This window comes from Fusarium oxysporum, chromosome III (assembly GCF_013085055.1).
Source record: "Fusarium oxysporum Fo47 chromosome III, complete sequence".
Lineage (NCBI taxonomy): Eukaryota > Fungi > Ascomycota > Sordariomycetes > Hypocreales > Nectriaceae > Fusarium > Fusarium oxysporum.
In genome coordinates, this window is record NC_072842.1 from 4,822,695 (window position 1) to 4,836,445 (window position 13,751).

At 47.4% G+C, this 13,751-nt stretch overlaps 7 protein-coding genes across 7 annotated transcripts; 2 read left to right on the top strand and 5 right to left on the bottom strand.

Annotated features, from left to right (window-relative positions):
• Positions 1 to 37: 37 nt before the first annotated feature.
• Positions 38 to 934, bottom strand: FOBCDRAFT_219506 (peptidase M24, structural domain-containing protein). The gene has a single exon (XM_031177823.3). It carries the CDS (start codon positions 892 to 894, stop codon positions 211 to 213), a length of 684 nt encoding a protein of 227 aa, XP_031048956.2. The 5' UTR covers positions 895 to 934; the 3' UTR covers positions 38 to 210.
• Positions 935 to 1,573: 639 nt separating this feature from the next.
• FOBCDRAFT_130958 (uncharacterized protein) lies at positions 1,574 to 2,929 on the bottom strand (the record flags this gene model as incomplete). Its single annotated transcript, XM_059607877.1, has 7 exons — positions 1,574 to 1,835; positions 1,893 to 2,115; positions 2,166 to 2,246; positions 2,299 to 2,481; positions 2,526 to 2,679; positions 2,726 to 2,785; positions 2,849 to 2,929. The coding sequence occupies 7 exons, from the start codon at positions 2,927 to 2,929 to the stop codon at positions 1,574 to 1,576; spliced, it is 1,044 nt and encodes a 347-aa protein (XP_059464572.1).
• Positions 2,930 to 3,653: 724 nt separating this feature from the next.
• FOBCDRAFT_271814 (general substrate transporter) lies at positions 3,654 to 5,468 on the top strand (the record flags this gene model as incomplete). Its single annotated transcript, XM_054704010.1, has 7 exons — positions 3,654 to 3,740; positions 3,795 to 4,062; positions 4,114 to 4,208; positions 4,260 to 4,405; positions 4,466 to 5,099; positions 5,153 to 5,266; positions 5,319 to 5,468. The coding sequence occupies 7 exons, from the start codon at positions 3,654 to 3,656 to the stop codon at positions 5,466 to 5,468; spliced, it is 1,494 nt and encodes a 497-aa protein (XP_054559985.1).
• Positions 5,469 to 5,732: 264 nt separating this feature from the next.
• FOBCDRAFT_249208 (uncharacterized protein) lies at positions 5,733 to 7,378 on the bottom strand (the record flags this gene model as incomplete). Its single annotated transcript, XM_031177826.2, has 4 exons — positions 5,733 to 5,985; positions 6,041 to 6,150; positions 6,197 to 6,954; positions 7,003 to 7,378. 4 exons carry the CDS (start codon positions 7,376 to 7,378, stop codon positions 5,733 to 5,735), a joined length of 1,497 nt encoding a protein of 498 aa, XP_031048959.2.
• A 515-nt stretch (positions 7,379 to 7,893) lies between these two features.
• On the bottom strand, positions 7,894 to 9,681 carry FOBCDRAFT_129894 (aldehyde dehydrogenase domain-containing protein; the record flags this gene model as incomplete). Its single annotated transcript, XM_059607859.1, has 6 exons — positions 7,894 to 8,256; positions 8,303 to 8,585; positions 8,638 to 9,009; positions 9,065 to 9,164; positions 9,221 to 9,515; positions 9,637 to 9,681. 6 exons carry the CDS (start codon positions 9,679 to 9,681, stop codon positions 7,894 to 7,896), a joined length of 1,458 nt encoding a protein of 485 aa, XP_059464573.1.
• A 547-nt stretch (positions 9,682 to 10,228) lies between these two features.
• FOBCDRAFT_179638 (uncharacterized protein) lies at positions 10,229 to 11,290 on the top strand (the record flags this gene model as incomplete). Its single annotated transcript, XM_031177828.2, has 3 exons — positions 10,229 to 10,557; positions 10,614 to 10,795; positions 10,863 to 11,290. 3 exons carry the CDS (start codon positions 10,229 to 10,231, stop codon positions 11,288 to 11,290), a joined length of 939 nt encoding a protein of 312 aa, XP_031048961.2.
• A 449-nt stretch (positions 11,291 to 11,739) lies between these two features.
• Positions 11,740 to 13,637, bottom strand: FOBCDRAFT_238414 (uncharacterized protein; the record flags this gene model as incomplete). Its single annotated transcript, XM_059610206.1, has 5 exons — positions 11,740 to 12,214; positions 12,272 to 13,187; positions 13,274 to 13,368; positions 13,432 to 13,490; positions 13,542 to 13,637. 5 exons carry the CDS (start codon positions 13,635 to 13,637, stop codon positions 11,740 to 11,742), a joined length of 1,641 nt encoding a protein of 546 aa, XP_059464574.1.
• Between the last annotated feature and the right edge of the window lie 114 nt (positions 13,638 to 13,751).

Consider the following 13,751-nt stretch of genomic DNA (forward strand, 5'->3'; position numbering starts at 1 on the left):
TCTTATTAAAATCTTATTACTCTTGCTGCGGTTTGGGTTAGAGCTGTAACATGCGGTGTATTATTAGCCTATTCTATTAACAAGCTTTCCTATAGCCTCCAAAGTCTATATTGTAAGACAAACTCTGAGCCAGAGGTCTTAACTGCAAATAACATATCTAGCTTATAAGAAGTGTTTTAAGGTAAATAGAACTGGCTATAAAACTAGGCCTTAAGCTGTTAACAATTGCTCGTAAAACCCACCAAATCCAAGCTCCTTATTATGCAAATGGATCTCAAGAATCCAATGCCTCTTATTCCCATCCTTCCCAACTGTATTCATAGAGTTGTTGCTCCCTTGAGCAATGTAAAGGGTGATCTTGTCTTTGGGAATGCGTTCATGCGGAAAAGACCCGACAATATGTCCCGCAATCGGTGCACCAAACTCAAATCCCTCCTTCTCAGCAGCCTCTTTGGCAATATTATAGAGTTCTTCTCCCGTCATGTCTGGATTTTCCCAGTACTTGGCTTTGACGTCGATCCAGATTGGCTCGAGAGCGTCGCGCAGCTTGATCTTATTGGGGTCGTTTCCCAAAACAAAGGTGCGGCCAAAGTCAGCCTCCCACTCTTCAAAGACAGGCCCAAGGTCGACGATCAGGATGTCATCTTCTTGAATTATTCTATCGGGTGGGTTTTCTTCGAATGGTCTCAATGTATTGGGTCCACTGCGAATCACTCTTTTGTGCCAATGAGTCCTCACACCGTGGCGTTCAGCGCCCAGAGCATGGATTTGGTTGTTCAACTCTTTCTCGCTGATGCCAGGGCGGATAAGACTTTTCTCAATCTCGTTGAATAGCTCGATGGCCTTCTTCTCGGCATCTCGGAGTGAGGCCGCTCGTTGTTCTTCAGCAGACATTTTTGAAATTTTAATTGTATTCGCTAAAATAAGATGTAACGGGACAATGAGGGTAATTGTGATACGCCGGACCAGTCATAGTGAGGTTATTTATAACCACTAGGATGTTGTCGGCGGAATGATTATGCGGTCGTCTGTCATTGGACGGGTTCCTGTCTCAAATGCCATGGGGTAGCACTCTCCGCTGTCGGACTGCCTTGTAATGTTTCTGCGCCCTATGCGGGTTCACGTAAGGTATAGCTTTTCAAGCTTGTCGAGCCTGCTAAATGAGTCACTGACATGAAGGGTTCATTCCACTATTCAATGACAACGGATATTTACATCTACTGCTGCGCCACCCCTCGTCTCGTTTTCAATTTCCCAACCCCCTATAAGCAGCGACTAAGCCTAGTAAAGTCGCAAATATTGAAAGTAGAGTTCTTTTGAAAGCAGCGCCTTTCCACGCAGCTACTAGATCCTGGACATCGTCTCCAACCTGGGAGCCATTGTCGAAGTAGCAAAGGTTATATGCTCCAGAGGTATATAAGGATAGTGTGAATTTGGGAACATACGTCAAGCAAACTTCCATGACATACTAAGGTTCGATACAGGTAAGGTTTATGGAATGTCACAAGTACGCCAATCTCATTGTCTGAGGCACGCTTTGACATGACAAGGTATATTTAATCCGCCTCTTTATCTAATCAAACAGTATTCCAAATCTTCCTGCTGCTTTTCCAGATTTGAGTAGATCAATGACCTTGTTGATATCATTCAAATCCTTGAAAGATGTGATATGGGCTTTGATGCCGTGTTTGTAGCTGAACTCGATAGCCTCTGGCATGTTCTTTGGTATTCCACTGCTACGACCAGCAACGCGGTATTTACCAAGGAGGATGTCAAGAGCACTGATAGTTAATGGCTTCTTGGGGATCCCAGCTACCATCATAAGGCCGTTTATCCTACCGCAAGTGATTAGTAAGTCGAAGCCTGGTTGTAGTAACTCAGATCTTACTCACCGCAATGTCTTGGGGGCGCTTTCATAAGCCACGTTGGAGGCGCTGAATACTGCTGCGGCGTGACAGCCACCATTGGTGACCTTTTTAATCTTGGCCTCGTAGTCGGGCTCTTCCATCGTGTTGATGACGAAGTCGGCACCCAAGCTCTTTGCGTCATCTAGTTGAGATTTGCTGATATCAATGCCGACGACTTTGAGCTTCATCGCTTTGGCGTATTGAACAGCTATTGGTTATAAGCGCAGGCAATGTCAGGACTATATGACTGGAACATACCAAGATGCCCAAGACCTCCGCAGCCAATGATGGCGATCCACTGTCCTTCGACAAGCTCACATCCCTTTACAGCATGGTAGGCTAGAACCCCATCAGCATCAAAGCGTGTGTCGCAAACGTCTTGTAGTCTTACCTGTAACACCCGCGCAAAACAAAGGTGCCGAAGTATCAGGGTCCATACCCTCAGGCAGTACCATGGCATTGCGGGCATCAGAGACTGAGTACTCTGCAAAGTGGCCCGGACACGTGAAACCGTGCATTCGTCCTGTTCCCTCTTGACAGAATAGGTTGTGAACTTGGCAACCCTCGCAATCATCTGTTCCTGTTAATTAAGTCCCACTTTAAAGGCAATCGACATACAGCATGCATAACTGCATCCAAGGCAACCGACAAGATCGCCTATCTTGAAACCTTTGACATCCTTTCCGATGCCGACGACATAGCCAGTGTTCTCATGACCGATAGTGGTTCTGTCAGTCAGAGGTTCTTCGCCTGTGTGCCCCCAGAAAAGCATCTAAAATTGTGAGCCAAAGCATCCATGGATTGCCTGAATAACATACTAGGTCTGAATGGCACAGGGTAGCACTCCTTGTCTTGATGAGGATCTCATTGTTTCCATACTTGGGAATGTCTATTTTATTGACTTCGACAGCGTTGGTAACCTGTGAGTTTCATTAATTAACGATTGAGTAGGACAGATGCCTATTGAAGCTTGCCTTGTTGTACTGCGCGGCAAGCATAGTGCCAGTTTCTTGAGAGCCCATGATGACGAAAGTAAGAACTCTGGGGTAATAAATTCAGGTTTTACCTTAAACTAAAGTATTTTCAAAGTAATTTGCATCTCATTTATGGTGCTAGCTACGCAGTGATGATAACAAAAATCGCATTGGGGCTTGACATATCACGGGTCATCATTGCAACTGCAAACAGACGCGTAGTGGGACCAGCAAAATGAGTCAGTCCATGGTAACAATCCTGGCCTCCGTTGCAATTCCCCTTGAGTGCTAATTGTGACTGGTAATCATTGCTCCAGTTGAGGCTAGTGAAATTGTTGCAGGGGAGATAGAGGTATCTCCACGGAATTGGTTCCCGAGATCTCTCGATGCTTAACCTTGGGATTGTTGTGCGGGGTTGCCATAGTCATTACCTCGTGTACACTAACAGGCACTAAGTTGACATGAGTCAGTCACGCTGCCATTGGGGTTCAATCGATGGGGATACGTATCGGCTAAGTGGAGTCGCGTTAAGGTCAGCAACCATAACCTGGGGATTGGAGATTCCGGGGTCCTGGGATCCGGGGTTCTGGGGTTTGCCAGGGTCAACCTCAGGTGAATGCATTGGGTATATCTTTCTACCTACTCCTTACGGATGTTATTGAGCTAACTTCCTGAAAATATCACACCAAAAGGTCAGGTCTGTTTGAGAATTTCGACAGCTTGCAAACACAACATCTCTTGTTCACAGTCGCGCTACGGTCTCTGAGTCGAGATGTTGAGCAACTTACGGGGAAAGTACTTACAAGGTGCTATCACCTTCAGTGCTGGAAGTGCGTACCTGCTTTTTGGATACGACCAGGTAAGTTCTCGAGATCGTTCTTCTACAAGCTATCAAGTACTTACGGAGCTACAGGGTGTTCTTGGCGGTCTTGTCACGCAGCCAAGTTTCCTCGATGCGATTGGCAATCCTAGCCCCAGTTTCCTCGGTCTGATTGTCGCCTTATACAACATTGGGTGTTTGGCAGGGTGTATCGTGGCATCTCTGGTTGGGAACAAATGGGGTCGACGGAAGATCATCATCTGGGGATGTGTCATTATGATTGCTGGTGGCATCATCCAATCCGCAACCTACGGAGCAGCCCAACTCATCGTGGGAAGACTGATTTCCGGTGTTGGTAATGGTGAGTCTGAATATGGCTGGCAATTCATTTCCTCTTGACTAACATGATCAGGCATGAACACGAGTATCGTACCAGTTTATGTTTCGGAATGTTCGCGTGCAAAGCATCGTGGACGAGCCGTTGCAGTGCAGCTTTCCATTGTCATTGTAAGCAGATTCCTTTATGCTTGTACGACTGTAGCTGACCCCATTTCTCAGTTCGGTACTGTTGTAGCTTATTGGCTGGACTACGGAACTATCAAGCATCTGACTGGAGAGGTTGTTTGGAGATTTCCAATTGCTTTCCAGAATGTTTTTGCCCTCGTTACCGTTGCGACTCTCCCCTTTCTCCCGGAAACTCCGAGGTTAGTATTCACAAGAGCTCTCTCATACTATACACACCCTCGCTAACTTGTATCAACTAGATGGCTCTATTCGCATGAGTTCCGCGACGAAGCAATCGGTGTCCTTGCTCGGTTATACGACTGCCAGGAAGATGACCCTATCATACACTCGGTCACACAAGAGATCGAATCAGCTTTGAGACTTGAGCATCAGACCGCCAAGTTCTCGATCAAGGACCTCATCAACGACAAGACACCTATCAAGAAGACACGGAGACTCGTTCTCTGCTTTATGATCCAATTTTGGCAACAGTTCACCGGAATTAACGTGATTGCCTTCTACGTAACGATCGTTCTCGAGACCAACGTTGGTTTGTCAAAGGATACAAGCAGTCTTGTCGCCGGATGCATCCAGATCGCCTTTTGGATTGCCACATTCCCTCCCATGTTCTTACTCGACAGGGTCGGACGTCGACCCATGCTTATGCTAGGTTCTGTATGCCTTTTGACTGCTATGGCTGTCTTTACGGCTGGAATCGCGGTCAATACGCCTTCAACGTCTGCGATGGCTCTTGCATTTCTCTTCATCTACGAGATTTCTTTCGGCATGTCTTGGAACGCCATTCCTTGGTTATATGCCCCAGAGATTACTCCCCTCGACTTGCGACACGTTGGTTCTTCCATTGCCGCGTTTTCAGAGTGGTTGTGGACTTTTGTGAGTTTACATCTTTCAAGTTCTTTCCATACACCATACTGATGTCATACTAGGTCATTGCTCTCGTTACACCGTATGCCATCGACACTGCAGGTTGGAAGTTCTATCTCCTGTTCTGCGTCATGATTCTTCTCAACATCCCATTCACTTTCTTTTTCCTACCAGAGGTAAGTCCAGGGAATGCTTTGATCTTATAACTCCATCACTAACTGGATGCAGACGAGCGGAAAGACTCTGGAGGAGCTCGATTATGTCTTTTCGGAAGAAGGATTCATCCCAGGCCAGAAGCCTTCTGCTACAGACACTCTGCAGCCAAATAGCAAAGAAGATGTCTCGGGAGACTGCCGCCAAGTGGAGAAGCAGATTTGAGTGTTGGGAATATTCAGTAGATGCAGGGGTACTGGGTTCATACTAGAATCATAAGGTCTTAGATTCATAGATTTCTTTTGCATCTTGTGTCGTTGCGATGTACACATCGTGAAGCTGCTGTGATCTAAATGGCGCTCCCCAACCTTCTCTTGAGAACGCGATCACGCGATGTTTTCACGCCAGATTCATTGAGACATAACTAGCCAATCACATCATTTGACCTTGGACTTGGCATTACAGTTGCATCTACGTTGTTGTATTAACTCATTGGTGTGAATAGATAGCTGTAACCATCAATGGAAACCGATCCTTGAACCCTTGGGAAACCGTCCAGTTTTTAAGATCCCGAATGTGCTTTTCGAATATTGAATGCAGGGCCCCCTCCCCGTCCAGGTCTGATATCGCATCCAGTCCGTCAAACTTCCAATTCACACTAACATTCTGGGAGTAGTAGTCTGAAAATAGCTGGAACGGGTACTCTGCTTGGTTATCTATGAGGATATCACGAACACCAGGCCTGGAGGGTCAGCTTGAGATTCACTCGTCATGACCATGATGGGATGTATACTGACCATGGTATGTTATCGATCCAGGCGGCATGTGGCACGGCTATTTGTGTAACAGTTGGTCTTAGCCATGAAGGCATATCGGTGTAGTGCTGTTTGGTGGGATGTATTTGCCACTATGATAATTAGTCTTGTTATATGGTAAAGACAATCTATCCCTACCTTCATCGTGTGGCACATGAGATAGAAGAAACCTAATTTCTCTGCCAAAGCTACAGAAGGGAACGTCGATAGGACGCGGGACATGATGCCACTTAGAGGATGCACCGTATCGACTTGTTCGATGTTGACCATGGCCCGCGTCGACGGTTTTCGGGGGCCAACAACTGACTCGGGATCCATGTTGTTGGATATCATTTCTTTGCGAGATTTAAGGAACTCTAGAAGTATCAGGTCCAACGGGCATGTCGATGGTCCATGTGAAGGTAGGATAGTGTATACACCGTTGGACGGGGCATAATGTTCGAGGCCGGCCGTCATATCGCCAGATGCTAAGCATTGACCTGCTGCCGCTTGATCTATCATGTGAGACTCAGTTAAGCTTACATGCGAGGCGCAGTACGCAATATTGGAGCCTGTGGTGGCGTGTTGGTAGCTCCCAGCGGGTGACAAGAGCCCTAAATTGGCAGATGGAGAGATGTGACAGGTTGTGTCTTCATTACGTATGACATTCGATGTAGTATGAGGTTGATCTCGTAAGAGAGCGACATTATCGTTGCAAGCTGGTGGGGTTTGACAAGATACGACATCATTGTCAAAATGCTCCTCTGGGTCTGGTAGTATAACATCTTCAGGATCTTGGCGCAGAGGTGAGGCGTCCTGATGAGTTGCAGATGCTGTGTCCATCTCATTGTCTTGTGGTGGTTGAGGCGTTTTTGCATGAAATTCACCGCCGCTCGCTTGGCCGGCATCGCTTTCCGCTGCCAAAGTTAGCTAGATACGCTGTAGATGGACTGGTATGTGCTTACTAGCCTGAGCCTGCAATTGGCCTTGTTCCTGGCCTTGGTCATGATTACTCTCTATTTGGTCCAAAGCTGCAGTGATGAGCTCAGAGACATGACGCAGGCATTCTTGCAAGGATTTGTTCTCCTGGCGCATGTTGTTGATCTGCATGTCTTTCTGGCTGCAACTTTCGCGCAGTGCAGCACATGTCCCTTGAAGCTGTGAGAATTGCTGCTCAAGGTTATTGATGCAGTCTTTATTCCGCTGACGGAAAGCCCGCTGGGCCTTACGATCCACATTGCGCTTGTGTTGGATCTGTTCCTTGGTAAGATCGGACACAGCCCTCGAACGCTTCCGTGAGGAAGATGGCCTTGCTGCGGTGTCTGGTTGTAAATCACTCATAGTCGTCTCACATGCAGTAGTACAGACAGGCAGTAAGGCAAGGGTACGGCAATTAAAGCAAATAAAACTGCAGTTTCCGGGCCCGGATCGAGACACGGATCCTGGATTTGACTGAGGGAGCTACCGAGGTGGGAGCACGGAGATCCCCGTGGGGTACGGGCTGCGGGGTAAACTTCCACGAATAGTTACCGGTTAGATCCAGCCGGAGTCTGGGTCGCGATGCCTTGTATTGTTGCGTTGTGGTACGGTTTGCTGGGATCAAGACTGTAGTGAGGGAACAAGAGAAGAGGAGTGAAGCATGGTTGTGAGATTAGATTGGCATGAGTAATGTCAGTCGACACAAAATCGACTAGTAAAGTCTAAACCGATTTAGGATGGGTGCACACTACAACCGATGCAGCCAAGACCCTTAGTCAATATTAGCTTTCCCTTCCCTCTGACGCGTTGTAGACTTTTTCTCTCATCAATGACGCGCTAAGTCTACAGTACGAGTTTACTGCTGGCCCCATCGCACTCTAGTATGCCATGTTGATCAGAATTGTCTTTGGCTCTGTATATGCCCTCAACGCGTGCTCTCCATTCTCTCGACCAAGTCCGCTTTCCTTGGTACCACCAAAAGGACACGAAAACGAGATAGTGCTGATGCAGTTGATGCCCACAACTCCAGAGTCAATCAGCGAGCTCAAACGAAGCGCCCGGCTGATATCCTGAGTGAAGACCCCGGCCATGAGTCCGTACTTGCTGTCGTTGGCTAACTCGAGGATTTCCTCCTCCGTGTCGAACTTGTTGATAACAGCGACTGGTCCAAAGATCTCTTCCTTGTAGATGAAGGATGTCTTGTCTGTCTCGGCAAAAACGGTGGGTTCGATAAAGTATCCCTGTTTCAGTCAGCTCAGGTCCCAATTCAATTCTTCCTACAACGACGTCACTCGCCTTTTCACCCACTCGTTGCCCGCCAGTCAATACTTTTCCGTCATTGTTCTCCTTGGCAGAAGATATAAAACCCATGATGCGATCGTACTGGGTTTTGTCCACGACAGGTCCTATCTCGGTACCGGGCGCCTCCGGGTCACCGAGAACCTCCTTCTTTGCCTTGAGACGCTCCACGTAAGCTGCTACGAATTTGTCGTAAATCTTGGATTGCACAAAGACTCTGGTCGCTGCGAAGCAAATCTGACCAGAGTTGGTGACGAGTGCGTTGACAGCCCTAGCGTCTTCGTTAGCTGGGCCTGCTGCTGCCACAGATCAAATGTTCTCACCATTTGACTGCGTTCTCGAGATTCGCATCGTCAAAGACCACAGCAGGACTCTTTCCTCCGAGCTCCAGCGTCACCCGCTTCAAGTTGCTTTGGGCTGCCAGAACCTGCACGATCTTTCCTGTCGGGATACTTCCTGTGAAGCTTACCTTTGCAACGCGCATATGCGAAGCGAGAGCTGCACCTGTCGAACCATCACCTGTCAAAACCTGGAAAACGCCAGGAGGGAAGCCGGCCTCAAGCACAAGCTTTCCAAGCTCTGCGGCCATGAAAGGCGTCTTTTCGCTGGGCTTCAGGATGAAGACGTTGCCAGTTGCAAGTGCTGGGGCTGCTTTGAGGCCAACAGACGCCAATGGGCCATTCCATGGGATAATGCTAGCGACATGTTAGCTTACGTCCCGCCGGTCATCTGTAAAGAACTATGCTTCACCCTGCTACGACTCCAAGCGGCTCGTTTCGCACTATTTTGTAAAATCCATCATCTGCTGGGAAACTCTGACCAGCATGCTTGTCCACCCACCCAGCGTAATCTATGTTATCAGTCTGTTGATACCGTGATACATCTAGGAAACGCGGAACAGCTTACAGCGAAAACAACCGATAGCTGTTCCAATTTCAGACTTGCCAAATGGAAGGTATGGAGCTCCAAGGGTCAATCGAGTGAGGTAAGCAAGGCGCTCTTGATTGGCCTCAAGGAGATCCGCGAATTTGAGCAAGATGTCCCTTCTCTCGGTGTGTGTCATTTGCCGCCAGGGCGAGTTTGGCTTGAATGCCTCGTTGGCGCAAGCAACAGCTTCGTTCACGTCTTCGTTGCCAGCGACAGGGATACGATCGCTGACTCGCTCCCCCGTAGCCGGATTATGTACAGTGACGCTTGTTGGCTGGTCAATTATTGTAACGTACAATGGAAGACTCGGAAGTATTTACTGTTTCGAATTGTGACAATCGACATACTTTAACTGTCAGTCTGTTCTCGGTAAAACGTTTTGATGGAATTCTCACTTTATTGTTAATAAATAATTGCGTCAAGTGCGGTTCGAGCTGCATGATGATTGATTGTTGGTCACGGGTGTAGGGTAATTGGAGAAGAGGCGGGTGTTATCAGAGTGAGAGCTCAGGTTTGAGATTGAGCACTGATTTTTAAACATTTATGTCAAATGCAATGTCAGTCTCAACTATCCTTGTAATTCATCATACTTGTATATCCCCAAAGCATGGCTGAATCCCAACGTCGTATGGATTTCTGATCCCCACAGCATGAACATGAACTGAGTAATGAGACAATCCCCACCATCAGGGATACAGGTCTAGCCGAAGCTGAACTAGTCATGTGCCTCGTCTCGTGCATGAGTAATGTCAGGGAGTGGCGCTAAGCCACCGGAAATCTAGCTGATCACGATCAGCCGTGGCGTTGGAACTAGATTCCGGAACGCGGGGTCAATTCTTGTGTCTTACCAATATTGAATCGTGAACACCAGACATGTGACAGATATCTGGGGTTGATGCATGCCGAATATCGTCGAGGTTTTGGGCATTTACCATTAATGTCTAATACCCACCTACACATTGACAGTGCGCAATTAAGTTAGTGAAAATGATTAACAATGGCGATGTTTCTTCTACAGCCCAAAGAACTCAAGAGTCTAAAGTCTGGCTCGTGACGGGTTGCTCAAGTGGACTTGGTAAATGTCTAGTCTCGGCCATTCTGGCACGAGGTGACAAGGTCATTGCTACAGCTCGACAGCTCAGTGCAATGAAAGAGTTTGAGGGTCATGATGACATCAAGACACTTTCTCTTGACGTGGCATCGTCTCAGGATGTACTTGACACAAAAGTCAAAGAGGCTGTTTCTTTCTTCGGGCGAATTGACATCCTGGTAAACAACGCAGGATACGTCGAGTCTGGGGTATGGGAAGAACTCAGGTATGTCTCTCATACTAGCAGGAATAATTTCCATTTCTCATGTCATAAACTATCAGCCATGAAAACACTCTTGGAGGGTTCGAGACCAACTTCTTTGGGGCCATGAACATGACTCGATCCGTCCTCCCATCTATGCGTTCTCGAAAGTCGGGGACCATCATGTTTATGGGAAGTATTGCTGCCTGGTATGGTGCCGCAGCAGGTGGACTGTATGCCTCGACTAAATGTGCACTGGAAGGTGAGTCGGCGCTTGATGCTTTTGGTCTCGCGATCACGAATGCTGGGACTAAAAAAGAGCACAATAGGCGCTGCCGAATCACTGTCAAGGGAAGTGTCTGAACTTGGTATCAATGTTCATGTCTTTGTCATAGGTCGTTTCAGGACAGGAATCCTTGGAGAGAAGAGCAAAAACGAAAAGTTGAGCACACAAGGCGGTATCGCAGACTATACCAACGCCAAGAATTCCCTTGCTCAGAGTCTGGCCGATTCACATGGCCGCCAGCCAGGTGATCCTGTCAGAGCAGCAGAAAAGATCGTTGACATCGGGAAGATGCAGAACCTCACTCCAGGCCAGGCAGCAAAGATACCGTTGCGCATTCCACTAGGGGCAGAGGCAGTGGCGGTGATGAGACAAAAGTCTTTGGATACTCTTGCTCTTCTTGATACGTGGTCTCAGTTCAGTGCTGAGGCAGATTTCGAAGATGCTGAAGCATTGTCTGCTTTTTATTCATAGCAAGAGCATAGAAACCTACTCGAGTGCCATTACATTCAACTACATATTTGCCTCTCATTTAGTTTTGTACCAGACTTTTGTCAGAGGTCGAGTTAAACCTTCACGCCTCACGTAGGGCATACAACGCCCTCATATGGCTGTTTCCTAATTGGCCTGGTGATTGCCTTTTTCTGACATGTCTAACCTCGACAGCCTGTGGAAGGCATATAATAAATAGAGGTGAAGCAAATCACTTGGCAACGAAACGTGAACTTATTGCAAGTCATTTGGAAATTTTCATTGTCCCAGTGCGACAAGAAATAGCAATATTTAGAAAGCCAAAGTTCGATTTTATATATGTTGTTACTTGATGCTATTGAAAATGTATAATTTATTGCTATAATTTCTAGATACTGACAATGACGAATGTAAGGACAATGAATACACCATAATCCCACTCATGACCTCGCTTATGCCTTCAAGGGACGAAAAAGGTTCTCAACCGGACCTGGAATTGCTAAAAGCCCTTGAGACATCGCAAACCCTGTACCAGCAATCAGAGCCAGCCAGCTAAGAGGTGAAGTAGTCTTCAGATTCCTCCAAGCTTTGCGAAGCATCCAGAAGCTAGAGCCTCCCGTCCAAATGAAGTGGCTCCATGTCGGAAAATAAGTCGCCTTCCAGAAGGTCGCGGCCTCGCCAGGCCAAGCAGCTGAATTTCTTCCTGCCTTGTTGATGTACCAGTTGCTACATCCCGCTGAGAAGACAGTCTCGCCAAGTACGCGGTCAAGGTTCTCGATAAAGCCTTCTTCAGCATCCTGTTTGACCTCAACGATATGGGTATAACCGTCGATGATGGGCTTGACGAGGACAGATGTGATGTAGTCGACCTGCACCTCGATGGCGTAAATGACGGAGTTGAAAGCGGGAAACGTGTTTGGTCCAAACCTATGAAAATTAGTAGAGTTCGTCATCGACAGGGAATCTGTATCAATTTGGACTTACAAAATGGCAAAGTTTGGGTTGTTATGCACAAAGGTTCCCATATATGCTTGGGCTCCTCGTCGGTTTGACCACTGGTCCTGAAGTTCCTCGCCAGTCTTGCCTATGATCTTCATAGGAGCCAAGAAAGACGAAACATCAAAACCTGTAGCCAGAATGACGGCATCAAAGTCTTCAGGCTTGCCCTTCTCACTGATCAGACCCGTTTCTGTAAACTCTTGTATACCCTCGGGCAGTAGCTCTACGTTATCACGACGCAGAGCAGCCAGGTAGCCGGGGTCGTAGATTCGTCTCTTGCAGCCAAGAGGAAAGTCGGGAACAATAAAGTGATGATACTTCTTGGGTGCCTCGGAGAGAATGTAGCTTCTTGCTTCTGCTTCCGTCGCCAAACGCTTCTTGATCTGCTTCTCCTCTGGGCCGTATACACTAGCAAGATCATCTGTCTGGAGGAAGAGATCAAGCCTATGGTACCGCTGATATAAGGGTACGTAACGAAAGCAGAACTTTTCAAAAGAAGAGAAAACTCGGTTTGGTCGAGGGTGATACCATTGCGGGCTGCGGGCATATTGAACAAGCTTCTTTACTCCTGGTGCAATGGACGGCACAACTTGCGCAGCGCTACAGCCGTTGCCAATGACGGCCACTTTCTTATTTCTCCAGTCAAAAGTGTGATCCCACTCAGCGGTGTGAAAGGTTCTGCCCTTGTACTTATCCATTCCTGGAAACTTGGATTGTCGAGGAATAGAAAAGCCTCCTACGGCGGAGAGGAGGATAGTGCATTGCTTCGTGAACTTCTCCCCGGTGTAAGTGTCGAGGAAGTGAACATGCCATGATCCATCTACCCACTCAGCTCCAGTGCACTCGACCTTGAAGCGGAAATGGCTGCGGAGATTGAACTTGTCCACTGTGTTCTCAATATCTGCACCAGCATGAGTTACTGTGTAAAACTTCAAACTACAGGTGAAGGTGTAAGATGTAAGAGGACGAACGGAGCAGGTCACCTACATCGAAGAATCTCCTCTTGGTCGGCAAGTGCTTGAGTCCAATCGGGGTTGAGATTGAAGCTGAAAGAGTACAAGTGTATAGGAACGTCCGAGCCACTATAATAAGAGTTAATAAGTCATAATGCTATAAGATAGGATAGCAAGAGGAAGCAAACTCACCATCCTGGGTAAGTATTGACTCTCCAAGTTCCTCCAAGCCCCTCGCGCTTCTCGTAGATCTACATGCAAAGTTAGTGCCAGAAAGAATAGGAAATTGTGGAAACTGGTACCTCAAAGTTGTTGAAACCAAGTTTGTGCTTCAGGGTGTGTGCCATGGCAATGGCAGCGGCCCCCCCGCCGATGATGATAACGTTAGGCGCTGACATGTTGGTGCCTTTTGCTCCTTTACAAGAATGGTAATCTAATACAATCAACAGAGTATGTTAACCAAGATATGATAATTTGATTGTCATTATTAAATGGCCATTGTCAGTTGTATT